The sequence below is a fragment of the Etheostoma spectabile genome, unplaced genomic scaffold (genome assembly GCF_008692095.1).
Source record: "Etheostoma spectabile isolate EspeVRDwgs_2016 unplaced genomic scaffold, UIUC_Espe_1.0 scaffold00002169, whole genome shotgun sequence".
Lineage (NCBI taxonomy): Eukaryota > Metazoa > Chordata > Actinopteri > Perciformes > Percidae > Etheostoma > Etheostoma spectabile.
In genome coordinates, this window is record NW_022602864.1 from 260223 (window position 1) to 275551 (window position 15329).

The 15329-nt window shown below is 40.3% G+C and overlaps 3 protein-coding genes across 4 annotated transcripts; 1 reads left to right on the forward strand and 2 right to left on the reverse strand.

Moving 5' to 3' along the window:
• Window positions 1-134: 134 nt before the first annotated feature.
• On the reverse strand, window positions 135-5109 carry prdx3 (peroxiredoxin 3). The gene is made up of 7 exons (XM_032507343.1): window positions 4866-5109; window positions 3237-3348; window positions 2583-2724; window positions 2243-2378; window positions 1919-2022; window positions 566-731; window positions 135-279 (listed from the first exon to the last, which is right to left on the reverse strand). Exons 1-7 carry the CDS (start codon window positions 4899-4901, stop codon window positions 229-231), a joined length of 747 nt encoding a protein of 248 aa, XP_032363234.1. The 5' UTR covers window positions 4902-5109; the 3' UTR covers window positions 135-228.
• Window positions 5110-5374: 265 nt separating this feature from the next.
• Window positions 5375-9560, forward strand: sfxn4 (sideroflexin 4). 2 transcript variants are annotated; one of them, XM_032507341.1, is made up of 14 exons: window positions 5375-5584; window positions 5742-5807; window positions 5899-5955; window positions 6059-6085; window positions 7168-7222; window positions 7510-7535; window positions 7613-7666; window positions 7757-7819; window positions 7910-7984; window positions 8075-8165; window positions 8758-8873; window positions 8947-9032; window positions 9109-9226; window positions 9303-9560. In XM_032507341.1, the coding sequence occupies exons 1-14, from the start codon at window positions 5546-5548 to the stop codon at window positions 9378-9380; spliced, it is 951 nt and encodes a 316-aa protein (XP_032363232.1). In that variant the 5' UTR covers window positions 5375-5545; the 3' UTR covers window positions 9381-9560. The 2 variants fall into 2 exon arrangements, with proteins under 2 accessions (XP_032363232.1, XP_032363233.1); XM_032507342.1 differs by having other exon boundaries at window positions 7916-7984.
• A 552-nt stretch (window positions 9561-10112) lies between these two features.
• On the reverse strand, window positions 10113-14088 carry dennd10 (DENN domain containing 10). Its single transcript, XM_032507338.1, has 10 exons — window positions 13855-14088; window positions 13716-13770; window positions 13179-13375; window positions 12986-13065; window positions 12728-12876; window positions 12318-12429; window positions 12110-12210; window positions 11872-11979; window positions 11671-11765; window positions 10113-11598 (listed from the first exon to the last, which is right to left on the reverse strand). Exons 2-10 carry the CDS (start codon window positions 13759-13761, stop codon window positions 11431-11433), a joined length of 1056 nt encoding a protein of 351 aa, XP_032363229.1. The 5' UTR covers window positions 13762-13770; window positions 13855-14088; the 3' UTR covers window positions 10113-11430.
• Window positions 14089-15329: the final 1241 nt, after the last annotated feature.

A 15329-nucleotide genomic window follows, 5' to 3' on the forward strand; every position in this document is an offset into this window, starting at 1 on the left:
AACTTACTGTATTGGTCACATTGACCTTAACAGTAGTACGTTTTCTGTAGTGTTGAGGGGGAGGTGAATTAAATTCAGTTATCCTTAAAATGAAAACGACTACACCACAATCTGCACATTAATCAAAACAAAGCTGCCATTTATAAAGAATATTTATTAGTGTATTTAGCTGTGCGTAAATACAACTTAACTGTAAACTAAGTGTATGACTTATGAACTTTGCCTTCTTCAGTTGACTTTTTCAAAGTACTCCTTGGATCCTTCTGGTGTTGGTTTGATCTGAAAAGTAAACAGTTCCACAGAATCAACTTTACAAACTAGTTTCCACTGCGGCTGCCTCGCAGAGCAATGACGTACAGAATATCCATTTTAAAGCCCAGCAGCTTCTTTAAATGACAGCCCCTGAACACACTACTAGTAAAACCATGATTAACTAAGAAGAGACAGTTGGCAACAGAAATAGAGAAGAGTTCAGATCAGTACTGACTGGGCTGAAATGCATTGTGTTTGAGAAACTCTATTTAGGGAGCCATTACAGATGGTGTTTGAGGTTGAAAGAACTCACCGTTGGGGACTCGGGTGTCCAGCTGGCCGGACACACCTCACCATGAGTCTCCACAAACTGGAAGGCCTTCACCAAGCGAAGTGTCTCTTCAACACTACGGCCCACTGGAAGGTCGTTGACACTCATGTGTCTCACCACACCGTTGGGATCAATGACAAACAAGCCTCTGAAACACATTAACAAACAATATCTTAATATCGTTAACACTTTTAAAGAAACAATTAGTACTGTAGTTACAACAGTAGTAATGCGCAAATACAATGGATACAAAAATAGCAGGTCCCCGGGCGCTGTGATTGGCTGCCTGCTGCTCCCTTGAGGGAGGGGTTAAATGCAGAGAATGAATTGCGGGATTGTAAATGATTCAAAAAGGTCCCAGAATTGGCCGTCAGGTATGTAATTTGTCGATTTCATTCAGAAAATAACTTTACAATGCGCAAGTGGTACGCCAGTACAAGCGTGGATGTTTTATTTCTTTTAGTCCGTCTTTGTGCTGGCCGACTATTTTCTTTTCCCTTGTCCCCCTGGAGTTGTGTAAAGCGCCCGTGGGTTTCATAAAATCCACTAAATAAGTTATTACAACAACAATCTCTTTAAGCTTTGGCTCGTGACAGTGATGTGTTTAGCTCACGAGACACTTGAAATGCAACGATGCACCTGTAACATATTCTCTTATTGTGAATGATTTTATGTCTGAACAAAATAGTCACCATCACTAACTCTTGGCAACACTAACTCAGTATTCCACAGTATAAATATATATAGCGTAAAGAAAATAGCTTTACGACAGCATGTGTGGTAAAAACACTAGCGCTTTGGTCCAAAGAGGCCTCTAGAATCAACACCAACAGAAAGTTATGTATCGCCACTTTATAATACATCAAACTCAACAACAAATACATATGAGGCAGTGCAAAACAAACTTCAGTATTGCCAATGTGGGTGTAAGTATGATTGTTACACTCTGCATTGATATTGTAAAAAAAAAAAAATGTTTGGCAACAACATACCATATTATAAATAAATACCAAGAATATCTAAAAAGGTCTAATACAAGTATATAATTACAATTGACAGTGATGTTAGCCATGTGACCAATAATAGCATCAGTAATGGTGGATGTAACAACAACACTAGGAGACTTCAGTATTCTTATCACACCTGCCCACATTACATCTCTACTGGTTTGTCTATTTTGTGTTTCTTCACCACATTTTTGAAGAACGCTAGTCAAGACAATGATATCCCTGTAAATGCTGTTGGAAATAAAATTTGAATATAAAAAAAACAGTGACATTTGCATGTCCTGTATTGCCAGCTGTGAATAGTTCAGAGAGCGCAGGATGAGCCTACCTCAGAGCAATGCCGGGACCCTCCAGCAGCACGCCATAGTCTCTAGAGATCTGCTTGTTGAGGTCAGACAGCAGGGGGATGTGGATGTTGCCCAAGCCTCCAGTCTGACAAAACACCACGAAACAATAGCTGTTAGACTGACACTGACACGATTACTGCTGCTTATGCTGTTAACAATCCTGTCTTCCAGACACAGGTCAGTCATTCCATTCACTAAAAGCTCTTCTATGGCACACATCAAATGAGGAAATAAAAAAATAAAAGAGTCACCGTTGAGCTTTGCACTAGTTACTAAGTAGTTAGGGAGGGGGGGGGGAGGAGTACCTTGCGGGGCGTGTTGATCCATGCCAGGTGGGTGAAGTGAGAATCCACAGACACACCCACCACCTCACAGTTTATGTCATGGAACTCACTGGCCTTGTCGCTGAATGAGATGATCTCTGTTGGACACACAAACGTGCTACGATATGACAAGCACAGAGAGAAATAAAAGGCTTGGTGAGTAAAATCTTTACTATCTATCTATCTATCTATCTATCGTGGCCTGTGTGACCTGTTATCAGTAGAGGTACTTAAACATCTTACATTCCTCAATGTGCATTTTTTATCAAAAGGTCGAGAACACCATCATGTCTTTCTCTGTGTGCGGGTCACAAATACTCACAAATCCAGTGGGTAGAAGAAGAGGACCAGGTATTTGCCTTTGAAATCAGCGAGGCTCATCTCCTTGAATTCCCCATTGTGGACAGCTGTGCCCTTAAAAGCGGGAGCGGGCTGAGTGACGGCAGGGCTCCATCTGGAGGTGCCTGATGTAGAAAAGCCAAACAGTTTATTCAGTCATACTCTTTGCTCAGTGAAACCAAGGTAACTTCCAGACTAAGGTAGATAGACATCACACAGGAATCATCTCTAAACAATCTCCCTTTACATCTAAAGTGAAGATAACATTGATGAAACATGCAAGCTATTTAATTTGATACTGTAGAAGCCGGGATATGCAACCAATGTGAAAATAGTTTTACAACTTGGATATTTTAGGATGCATGTAGTTACCTTATCGTAATATATTTCAATAAAAAATATATAGTATTGTGATATTGAGCTTTAACAACCCCACCACCAAACAACACATATTCTGCTGATAAAACAGACAAAATACATAGAAAAAATGTTCATAGAAAACCAGCCAGTTTTTCTCAATTAACTAATGAAAATGCTTGGCCATTTAAATTTTCGCAGAATCTTTTTGTCAACCAATTATTCGTTTTTGCTCTACCCATCTTATCATAATTTGACTGTATTTTCTCTGACTACATACTGGTAGAGAAGCAGGCTCTCTGTAGTAGAGGAGCCGTGAGGATCCTTGCAGCCCCAGATGATCCATGTTGACAGGCTGCTCTCACTTCCAACCCTCCTGCTGCAACCCTCGCCTTAAAAAAAAAAAAAGACAGGAATTCAACATGAATAATCTTCAAATACACTGGAAAACAATCTTACGCTATTTTGGTTTGTAAATTGACAACACTTATTTTTAAAGGTTAAACCAGCCATGTTGTGTGTCCTCAACATGAGGTCTAAAATAGGTCTAAAATCTAGTAAAGTAGTGAAACTGTTGAATTTGTCCTTCATAAAAAGGGAAAATGCGTCCTTCTATTTGTTTTGCTAGTTGGCCATCGACTGTTGTCTTTGCGATGTGTTCAAGTGCAACATGGTGCTCTAGACACAGGCAACGGGAGGCCTCATCACCGCTAGTTCTTTGCCGTCTGCTTGGTGTGACTCTTCGGTTTAAAAGGTCAGCCCTTGTGACCTCACCCCAAACAGTGATATCACAGCAGGGGGTTTTCCATCAGCTGCTAAGAGCAGAATACCTGCTGTGACAACACAGTTCCCCGCTGTTACTAACAGGAGTGAAGACAGCCACACTAAAAATACCTCTAAAAAAGGTCTGATGTGGATTTTGTTCTGGAATAATAATAAAAAAAATTGTATACACAGTAGTTGTGTAGGCTACACAAAAAAAAGACACATTACTGTTGAGTGTTGACAGGTTAGTTACTAGTGTGCTAACTTCCTTGATCATTTAGCTAATTTTGAATTTTTCACAGCAGGCATTTTTTATATATGAAATCTTACATGTTATACTTTTATATTGGTATTGTGTTAACTTCCACATAAACACCTGTAGTGTCCCTTTTGACAACAAGATATGTCTGCTCAAGGACGTTGCACACATACCATAAATACTTTTTTCCACAGTACACATTTTGACACGTTAAAGCAAAGAAAGGCACAGTTATAGCTGATAATAATGATGGCTGCGTTCCATTTAGGTGTGTTAGTTTCAGGATAGTGTTCAAGTTGAAAGATTCAACGGTTACTCTGTAAAAACTGACAAAGAAAACATAAAAGCATCAAGAGAAAAACAAGACGTGTTCCTTGCTAACTGTCTTACTGCAACCTTTAAATAACAGAGACACCATTACTAATGTCATCAATTACACCGGTGCTTTCCCGCTTTGACATTGCACGTGCGCGGTTTGAAAGAGGGTCACACAGCAGAAACATGGCAACATTAGACGCTTTTACAGTACGGCAATGTATCAAATGGTCAATATAACATAGTAACCTACCAAGCAAAGCTACTTTTTGTTATTGTGTTAGCAGTTCAGAATGAAACCCTTACTTACTCTGCGAACAGCTTTTAATGAAGTGAATATTTCTTATGGACCGTATTGGTGTAAAACAGCGGCCGCGGACCAGAGGTTTGTCACCGGACTGGTGGTTTAAATGTGCGACACACATGCTATAACACCGCCTCAGTGCAGGTGTAGATTACTCATCATTACCTGCTACCGACAGTAGTATATTACTGATTCATTCATACCGAAGTAAGGAGAAAAAGTGTCGATATCAAATGTGATGATATGTTGCACGAAGTTGCACTTACAGAGGTCCTGAGTAGTCTCCCGATGGTGGCTGCCATTTTGGATTATGACAGTAGAGGGCGGTTAGGGGTTTGACCAGGTTATTGCGTCATTTACGCACGTGCTCCCAGTAACGCCAACTGTATGAAATATAAAATTATTTGTATGATATACTGCACCAAAAACAGTGTTTGGCTGGTACACATGATGCCCTAAAAATAAATAAATAAATACGCTAACATATGCCGTCATGTGCTCGTGAACTTCATTAAACACGACCTAGGAAATAGCATAAAACAATAATATTTTGCTAAGCAATGGACAAATAATATAGCCTACACATAAAATGTAACTCAAAATTGCATTTTAAAGTCATTTTTAGATTTCTAGTTAGTGGTTTGTTTTGTTTTTAAGCTAGCAAACCGTTATTGGGAAACTGCGTTATTTGTTAGCGTGAACACGGCCTGTGAAGACTAACTAGACTCAACTTGGACACGACAGAGGTAGAACCTCCAATATCTTCGATGTACCTGAATGCAGCACCAACCCGCCCACAGCTGAACACGTGGTTGAAGGAGGAAGTAATTCCTAAATAGAGCATGACCTCAAAAGCACCAAATAGCTGCTGCTGGGGAATTTTGTACTGTAGTGATGTTGTTGTAAGTTATTCATTGGATGAGAAGTAAATGTACTCGTTGCTCTAATGGATCCTAATCTGCTGTATTGGAAAAGCCAGGGACAGGTGACAACGTGCAGAGCATCGTCTGTGATTCATTCATTCAGTCACAATGAAATCGTGTTTGCATCTTGGTTCCTCTGAGCTTCTTGATACGTGTCGACCATAGACTGTATAATATTAACGGTCTATGATGTCGACCTGTTCCTTTCCTCTGTTTCAGTCTCTGTTCAGTCGACTACAGATCTGGGTTAATCTTCTAGATCCAACTCACCTGCTCTCCTCTGACGTAAGAACCAGTCCCTACGTTGATCTTATTCTGTGAGGGGGAGATGAGTAGAAAGTAAATGATGTTTAACTATTGATACTGCTCTCTTCAGGCTGAAATACAGAAGGCCCACAGTCTTCTTGGAGGTGGAGAGAACCTAAATATTAAGGTCAGATTATATTATATATAAATATTTAAGAATCTTACCTGCACAGTGGTCAGGCAACTTTATGAACCGAGTTATTTAAATCAGTTTGTTCTATTTCTTCCAGGATGGACAAGCAATGACCCTCTCACTTGTAAGTCTTACAAGGAACTCAAAACTGCTAATAACATAGAATTAGTCTTGGATAAAATTTAAATTGACTTTTATATACAGTTGTGCAGCACAACTGTATGCTTATAAGTGTACATACCCATGCTAAAGTTGACTAAAAAGACGGGGGAAAAAAAATCCTCTTTTGGAAATTGATCTTAATGCCTTAATTAAAAAAATAGGAAAAATCCAACCTTTAAGGACACCAATTGTCTTTGTGAGTAAATAATGTATTGTAAATAAATAAATTTACATCATCACATACCCTTCACCATACCTAGAGATCGGCATGGGGTAATTTCAGTTAGCCTAATAGCTGGTTTGATTTGCATTGAGAGATGATTTCATGGAAAGTTCCCCATACCTATCTCTATTTATGGTAAAGGGTATGTGATGATATGTTTGTTAGTTTAATTCCAAAGGCCAAGGGAACTTTAGCAGGATGCATAGTATCCTGATCCATCAAATAACTGGCCTTTAAACATAAAACTCTGCCTGCCGCTATGGGAATTTAACATAGGGGGGTGTATACTTATGCCCCCTGTATTTTAAGGAAGAACATATATTCATTTATGATACATTATTCATTCACAAAGAAATTTGGTGTCCTTTAAAGGTTGGATTTTTTGTAATTCTTTTAATTAAGGCATTAAAATCAATTTATGTCTGCCCCATAGACTGTATAGAGCACTAGGTCTGCCCCTCTGCCAGTTTGATTTTGTTGTGTGGATGTGCTCGATGGTGTTTTTTTTGCCTCCAACGTCGCCTTCCAGGCAGCTAACCCTAAACATAACCATTGCCGCGATGCCTGAAAGGAGATGTCGGGGGCAAAAACCACCAAACACCTGTGGATGTATGTCCGCATTTGGACTTTTTCAAAAAAAAACACACTGAGCTTTAAACATTTGTACAATCAAGAATTCTTTTCCAGCAATGTGTTTTATATCTTTGAATGTGTCCAGATGTTGTATCCTCCGGAGGCTCTGGGGTCCAGATGTTGTGATTTGAAGATGTTTAATGTGCTTCTTTTTGTGAGAAGTCTTGATGACTGCTCTGTCTTCACAGTCGTCTGTCCACGCGGATTCTGGTGCTGTTCTTCCACTAGTTTTCCGCCCAGCAGGTACATTAAAAACTCGACTTTTTCAAAATTCTAATAGTTTCCATCTATAAGAATCTTATCCAAATCTCATCCAAAAGAACTTGGTGCATCTGTATCATGCAATCATCAATAGATATTAAAACTGTTGTTATAGAAACTATAATATTTGATAGCAAATAAAGTCTTTAAAAATCTCTTAAAAAAAAAAAAAAAAAAAAGTTGCCCATATACAGTGCCTCATGTTGTACCACTAAAAACTATTCATTTGAATAAGAGATGCTGATGCCCTTCTATCATTTTCTTTCCAGCATTATTGCCAATATCAGCCCCTCTGGTACGTTTTCATCCAATAAATAAAATCTGACACTTTGTTCTTGATAATATGCAACAAACGAACATCTTCTATTCCAGGTGGTTGCCAGCTTTTTGCCCCACAGCAGTGTCAAACCCGCTCTGTTTTGGCAGGTATGAAGAATATTCATCATATTTCTAAAAGTACAGTATATTACAACACAATGTACCTTTCATAATAATTAAAACAATGCATTATTTCAGTTTTTGTTGCAGAGTTACACTGCTGGGTTCAACTATGCAAATAGAAATTCTTCATCCGAGGAGGTAATATGTATATTAGTATGAATCCTTAATTAATCTTCAGTCTGTCCTCCCTCTGTTTCTGCTTCACTTTATCTTTTGTTTATCTCTCAGCACCAGAAGAAGACGACGTCTTTGAAGCAGCTGCTGTTGATCGCTGGAGCAGTTTCCTATGCAACATGTGCAGGGGTGTGTGGAACCTGATTGGACCAAGTGTGCCATGCTGATTGTAATGTTTCAAGATAACTTCTTAAAGCCTTTCTTTTGGGTCGGTTTCAGGCCCTTCCTCAAATTGTCATTAACCGTCTTGGTGTAAGAAGCACACCAATCCAGACCTTCTTTAGGACGATATTCCCAATCCCACTGTCAGGTATGGATTTATCTCTGAAATGTGCAATTAGAAGAAAAAAAACGGCAAAGTCCACACATCCATCAGGGGGTGGTTGGCCCAGGCAGGGAGGCCGACTCTGAGGCCTGAGCGCGGGCTTAGACCCAGTCTGGCCTCCCTTCCTCTCACTGGATAATCAGCTGAAACTAAGGATCACGTCTTTGTTATTCTAGAATGAGCCCTTCATATCAATGTAGGGAGCGGGTCCGCCATGTCGCACCGCCATGTTTTCTACAGCAGCCCAGAAAGGACAAACCAAACACTGGCTCCAGAGAGGGCACTTTTGCATTTTTACGTTACCTGAACTACTACACGTTTGGAAAAGGAGGGGTGATGGAAGGGGTAATCAGTTGGTTGCAATAGGCAACCTTGCCACTAGATGCCACTAAATAATAACACACTGGTCCTTTAATACAGCATAAATCGTTTTGTGTTTTTCATGTCAGGTAATAGATACTAGGTACATAACATAATTAGCTTATTTTCCTTTTCTTTTGATTTAATATTAAGTCAGCTGGTGAGGATCCAGTAACAGGTAGAACTTTTTATACTAACCTGCTGTGTGACTCTCCAGCTGCTCTGGCCGTCTTCAACGTGTTAATTGTCAGAAGTGAGGAGTTGGAAACGGGGATCCAAGTGTTTGACGCCAATGGAAATCCTGTTGGCCTTTCTAAAGCAGCGGGAGAGAAGGTAAAAACACAACAAGAGAGAAGCAAATGAAAGTCTTGTCATTGAAACCTTGCAGTAAGTTCTTTTTGTCCAGGCTGTGAGGGAAACGGCTCTGTCCAGAGCGGCACTGTTTGGGACAACCGCCGCTGTTCCTAACCTCCTGGTTCTGCTCTTGAAGAGGTCAGTGAACCTGGCATTCAGTTCTATTTACCTGGACAAATCTTTCAGACTTTACCGAATAGATTTTTCTTTGCAGAACAAGACTTTTCCAGAAGAACTCTCTGCTGGCCGCTCCTCTCCGTCACATTAGTGTTGCGTTTGTTCTGGGCTTGATGATCCCCGTCTCATTCAGTCTCTTTCCACAGCTGGGAACGGTAAGATTCTCCATCCTCCTGTGCTGCAACCGCTTCCTTGTGATCAACTCCAGCTGACGTTGACTTTGTTTTACAGATAAAGAAGGAAAACGTGGAGGAGCAGCTGCAGGCTGCGGCAGACGGCAGACAGTTCTACTACCACAGAGGACTCTGAGGAGCCGTTTCACGCAGCAGATACCAAATCCACCCCAGCGTATGTTGTTATTACTGGACAGCATGACAATAAATGTCTTCGTTAACGTCACGCAGCTGGAAATGGGAAATGCATGTAACAGACTCACAGGTGAAACGCAGCTTTTTCTCCACAGTTTGACCTTAAACAAGCAAGAAGCTACTTTTTGATAGTAAATTTATTTAGTTGGAATATTATGTTTTCATAGATAGAAATATTACATAAATTCATGAAAATACAATTAGTTTTCAAAGTTACATGAGCATTTATATGTATTGCACTCTGTGTCTTATCCAACACATCCTTTTGGCAATGTGGTTGAAAATGCACTCACCTGTGAAACAACAGCGCTAATTATACATCATTAATAACAGTAAGACATAATGCAATAAAAAATCAATGTGGACATGGCAGCAACACCTGTTCTTGGATCAGATGCAGATTGATGAGGGACAGCTCTTTTTTTCATCCTTTCTAAAACACTGTTTGAAAAAGTCTCATACAACACAACCCAATTTGCTTGTATTTAAGTCATTAGTAAAATACAAAATGTGACATTGCTAAAAACAAAAAAACGTAAATAAACCCACACATTGTGCAATGTCTATTGCAGTTGTTATCTGATAACTATGCACAACTGTTAGTTATACATCCGAGCCATTTCAGTTGCAATTACTGTGTGTGTGTGTGTGTGTGTGTGTGTGTGTGTGTGTGTGTGTGTGTGTGTGTGTGTGTGTTGTGTGTGTGTTGTGTGTGTGTGTGTGTGTGTGTGTGTGTGTGTGTGTGTGTGTGTGTGTGTGTGTGTGTGTGTGTGTGTGTGTGTGTGTGTGTGTGTGTGTGTGTGTGTGTGTGTGTGTGTGTGTGTGTGTGTGTGTGTGTGTGTGTGTGTGTGTGTGTGTGTGTGTGCGTGCACACACACTAGTTATAGACAATTATCCATAACTACGGATGTTAAAGGACAGTAAGTAAGAATAATCTTATGTTTTTTCTTATTGTCGCCAAATCCCATTCAAAGACCAAAATCAACAGCAAATTAGTGTGTTAGTTTAGTCTACGATTCTACTGTCTGTGGAACAGCTCAAAGCCCACTGGTTACTACTGAAGACTCAAGTCATTAAAAACAAGCCACAAATGTATACTTTCATTAAAAACAAGGCAATTTCTTAAATCAGCTGGGCACTGTCATATTTAACAAAGATTACTAAAATAGCAGTAAATAGTGCATTTGTCTGTGGACTATTGTCAGCTGCAGATTAATAGACATTTGGTGCTGGAGTGAGTATTTATGGCAGCAGAGGTGACTCAAAATGAACTACAGTACCCATGTTCATGGGAATGAAGGAATATGTCAAACTGCAATAGTGCATGTGACAAAAATGGACCTTTAAAGGAATAAGATATATTATAATTATTAGAATTAAGAAATAATGAGTATCAATTCATTGTTGGTTTTGGTCTTTTCATGGGATTATTTGGCAATGAATACTCAATTCTGATTGGTCAATTAGGCCATTCTACAGCCTGACATTTCTGGATAGCAGACAGCTGCTACAGACCAGGTTGAGATCATAGACTCTCCAGGGCAGTTTTAAAATCAATTAAAATATTTTTGAAATCAAAATTGTGGGTCAAAATTAGTAGTCTTGTAATAAGTGGGATAATGTAGAGTGAGTGGGTCAACTTTTACAGTTTGAACCCTTTCCTGTCGGGTCCTGCATCACCCTGACGGCTTTACTTTGCAGTATGACCCTCTCGCTCTACATGATCCTTCCATAGCCTAGCCTGTGGCTATCCTTTCATGCTATAATGTAAAACATCCTGATGTCGCTTATGTCACATATCAGCACAACAGTGCTGGGGACACCTTCCTACCTCACATGGAGATTACTGTGAGAAAATTGGCTTGTGCACACACCAATGATAACAGTGGGCATGTGCAGAAGCCTTTCAGACAACAGTAATTATCCTAACAAATGCAACAGCACGCTGCTGACTGTAACGTCATCCTGCAGCACGGTGTCTGGTAACAGGTCTATATCCGCAAGAGCTGCTCGGCCGCTGCCAAATGAAAGAGGAAGTTCTCCGTCGCCGGGGGGAAGTGACGCTGCTTTAAACCTTCCAATGTGATTTTAGAGTCTTCACACTCCTCAGCCAGGGCCACCAAGTTGGCAAGGATCTCTTTAGTCTTGAGAGAAATATCCTGTGAATGAATGAGTCATGTTAGATTCAGGACTGGACTGAATACAGAGGTGTGCTCTGAGGAAGTTCTCACCTTAATGACCTGGCTATCTGACCTCTCGGGATCCTCCGCAGACTGGACGATGAGATGGCCAACGTCCTTGTGCAACTTCCCCATAGCCATGGCCTCTGTGGTGAGACACCTAACATCAGTCTGAAGGAAACGCTGTCCTTCTCTCTCAAGAATCAAAGCGCTCTTAGAAACATGCTGCTTTCTTTTTTGAACACACTGTACCTTTAGCACTCTGGGATACTGTGATGACACTGTCTGGGAGGTTCACGTACACATCAAACAAGTCTGATCTGTTGCTTACTTCCGGATCTACAAATCCTGCTACATATCCTGCGGGGAAAACGAACATATTCATGCATAAATAATTTAATTCCCCACCATGAGATGATGTGCAGATGGTGGCTAATCCCCAACCGCGGGGAGGAGACAGTAGAGTAAATAAAGCAGGAGGCAGCCTCACCAGGGCATTTCTTGAGATCCTCTAGCTCAGTATTAGTCAGGTGCACATACGGGTGCAGGATGGACCAGTCTTTCCTGTGCCATGTCAGAGTCGGCAGAACTCTGAGGGGAAACGGACAAAAAGTAACCCACGGATGATAATATTCTCCACTACAAGGTATTCATTAAAGTTCCAAGCCAAATATTTTGAACTAATGTCCTGAATGCACCTTGTAAACTCCAACAATGCTTCAATCCGAGGGTGATGGACGATGATCCTCTTCTTCAACATGAGAGCGGTATACAGGATGATTGTCTCCATTCCAAACTGAGACACAACATCTGAGATAGAACGGAAACAAGGACGTAAACTGGACCCCCCAATAATGTAGACTGTGTTTCAAGTTATTTTTTATGAACCACAATCCATTGAAGTTGTGTTTTTTTTTGCTTTTCTTTTAGCATTAGATTCAAAATATCACCTTTTATCATGCAAACAAGTGATAAAAAACCTACATGACCTGCTTGTTGGCGCTGTTTATGTCAAGGTTGGCTTTTATTGTCTCACGGGTCAAAAGGAATTGCTGCATGAAAACCAGACATGTCACCTGACCAAATACTAGTTAGTGGTCCGTCTTACCTTTAACTGAACCCGCCAAGTACGCTTTCCGAACATCATAATCCTTAATTAGAAACGAGCCGTTTTCATCACTCTGGCAAATTCCTTTGGTGAGCACGGTGACATAAGCCTCCATCATCCTCACTGGACTGCCGTGTTTGGTGTACATCCTGGGCAATAAACAAATACACACCACTCAAATGAAGAAGAAGAAGAAGAAGAAGAAGAAGAAGAAAAGTACTCTTTAAAGACAAGTGTGAAAACAGCTGAACACTGTACCTGCAGAGTATTCTACTAAGTGCAGCATACTTCTCAGGGTTGAAGTCTTTTGCTGTAACAACTATTGAAAAATGAGTGACCTTAAAAGGGAACAAACAAGAGACAAAAATAAAAACGCAGATATTAGAAATGCTTCCCTCTCATTGTTCCTTGTCGGGGATTTTAATGGCAGCAAAGTCTCCGGACGCCGTACCTTGTTTAGTGCTGTAGGTTCCTGCACCTCCGCTGTGGTAATGTAGTACCAGATGCGACAGAACTGACCAAACACAAAGGTGTGGAAATCCCGGCTGTCCTGTGTCAGACAGCACTTGCTGAGCAGGACCAGCCTCAGGTCTGAGCCCACAGAGGGGTAGCACCATACCCACAGTGTGTCTCCATTCACATCTTTCTCTGGGAAGAGTAAAAATCCAACCACAATTCAACATCACATATGAACCTTAACATATTAGAAGATTGGGCAGACGTTAAAAATCACATCAGACAGGGCTTCCTGGGACCAGATCTTTATCACATGGGGGTCCGTGTGACTGGGTGATTTTAGGAACCAATCCATAACCATGTACAGAGTCTAACATGCAGGAGTAATTAACCAATGAGGGACATGGAGCCCTGCTGATGAGGCATTCGGGTCACACTGGTATCATGTGATTCTCCTACACGTTCCGAGGCACCAACTTCGCTCCAAACCAACGAATAACAAACAAGGAACGACCTGTGAGCTGAAACTTACCGATTAATCCGACGCTTAACATAAGCTGCGATTCAGTTGCTGCCATATTCCATCCCTGAAAGAGTTCAGAACCACAAGTTACCTGGAGAGAAAACCCCAACCAGCTCCTTCTCTGGACAGCAATTCAACTGTGAAGTACCTTGATTGCTCCTGCTACGTCCAAATAACAGAATGCAGATTCAATAAGAAAGTAGAACGTGTCAAAACTTGTCAGTGGCCTGGGTGTGATTGATTTCCTTCTGCTGTCAACAGACCTCTATCTCTCTCTCTCTCTCCCTCTCTTTCTCTCTCTCTCTCTCTCTCTCTCTCTCTCTCCCCCTCCCCCTCCCTCCCTCCCTCCCTCTCCCTGCGAAATCGCTTCCTTCTTCCGGGACAGGAGGCTTGTGCGGGAGGAGACGCGCTGCAAATAACCAATCATAGCTGGTGAAACGTCAGCGCTAATGTTGCGTTCATGGTTACTGAAATTATACAACATTATTCATTCAGGACTTAAAAACCTTCGGAAATGCAAAGAAACGATGCCGCCTAAATTTCCATTTGGATCAGTCACATTTTCTAAATCAGCGGATAGCCTAAATGTGCGCTGATTACAATTAAATAATGATCTAACTTTAAATTGGTAATGTTGTAAGCATTTCTCATTTGAATAGCACGCAGAGTCAAAAGTATACATGTCCTGATCATGTTAATTCAAACACGATGCTTTTTTTTATCAAATATTTGCTGAAACTGATCTAACTAACTAACTAATCTGCACATAACAAGTAACTTAAGAAGCAATATAGATATAATGGACATTTAACGAAATGACTTGAACACGCCTTCAGTGGAGCGCATGCTGAAATATTACACACCCAGAGCTGCCAGGTTTGTTGAAACTCCCCGTTTGTAGGTTTTAGGAGGCTATGGGGACGCTGTTATTCATGTTATCATGCTACAGTAGAACTATTTGTTAAAAAACAAATAGTTTAGGATGAGACTATTCAGAACAGTTCCCATTATCTTATTTCCCACACTTTTATATTTGATCTTTTTTAATTAACACCCATGGTCACACAGTGAATTACAGACTATATGCAAACACATACATGAAGAAGCAAATTTAAGATACTCCAACATATTAGCTCATAGAGAAGCTACAGAGAGTCAGTGGCTGTGGTATAAAAGTGTGTAACCATGTATAACTAACCATGTATAACTAACCATGTATAACTAACCATGTATAACTAACCATGTATAAATAACCATGTATATCCCACAGTGTCTGTCACACTCAGGACTCTCTCACCACTCCCTCTTCATTAACTCTCTCTGACCTGATTTATTAAATTTTTTTGCTATATACGATATATCTTTATACATTAAACTAGACGTAGTAGTCATATCCAATATTTAATAGGCTATTACATTGATATCCAATGGTATACATACTACACTATACTATATCATCATATAATTATTATAGTAGTAGTAGTAGTATATTATTACTTCTATTACAATGCACCAATACTATATCTTATACCTTATACTACACTACTGGAATTTTAATATGTTACAATGTCTTACAACATCTTATACTGCATTATATTTCTGGTGTACGCTGTTTACGTATAG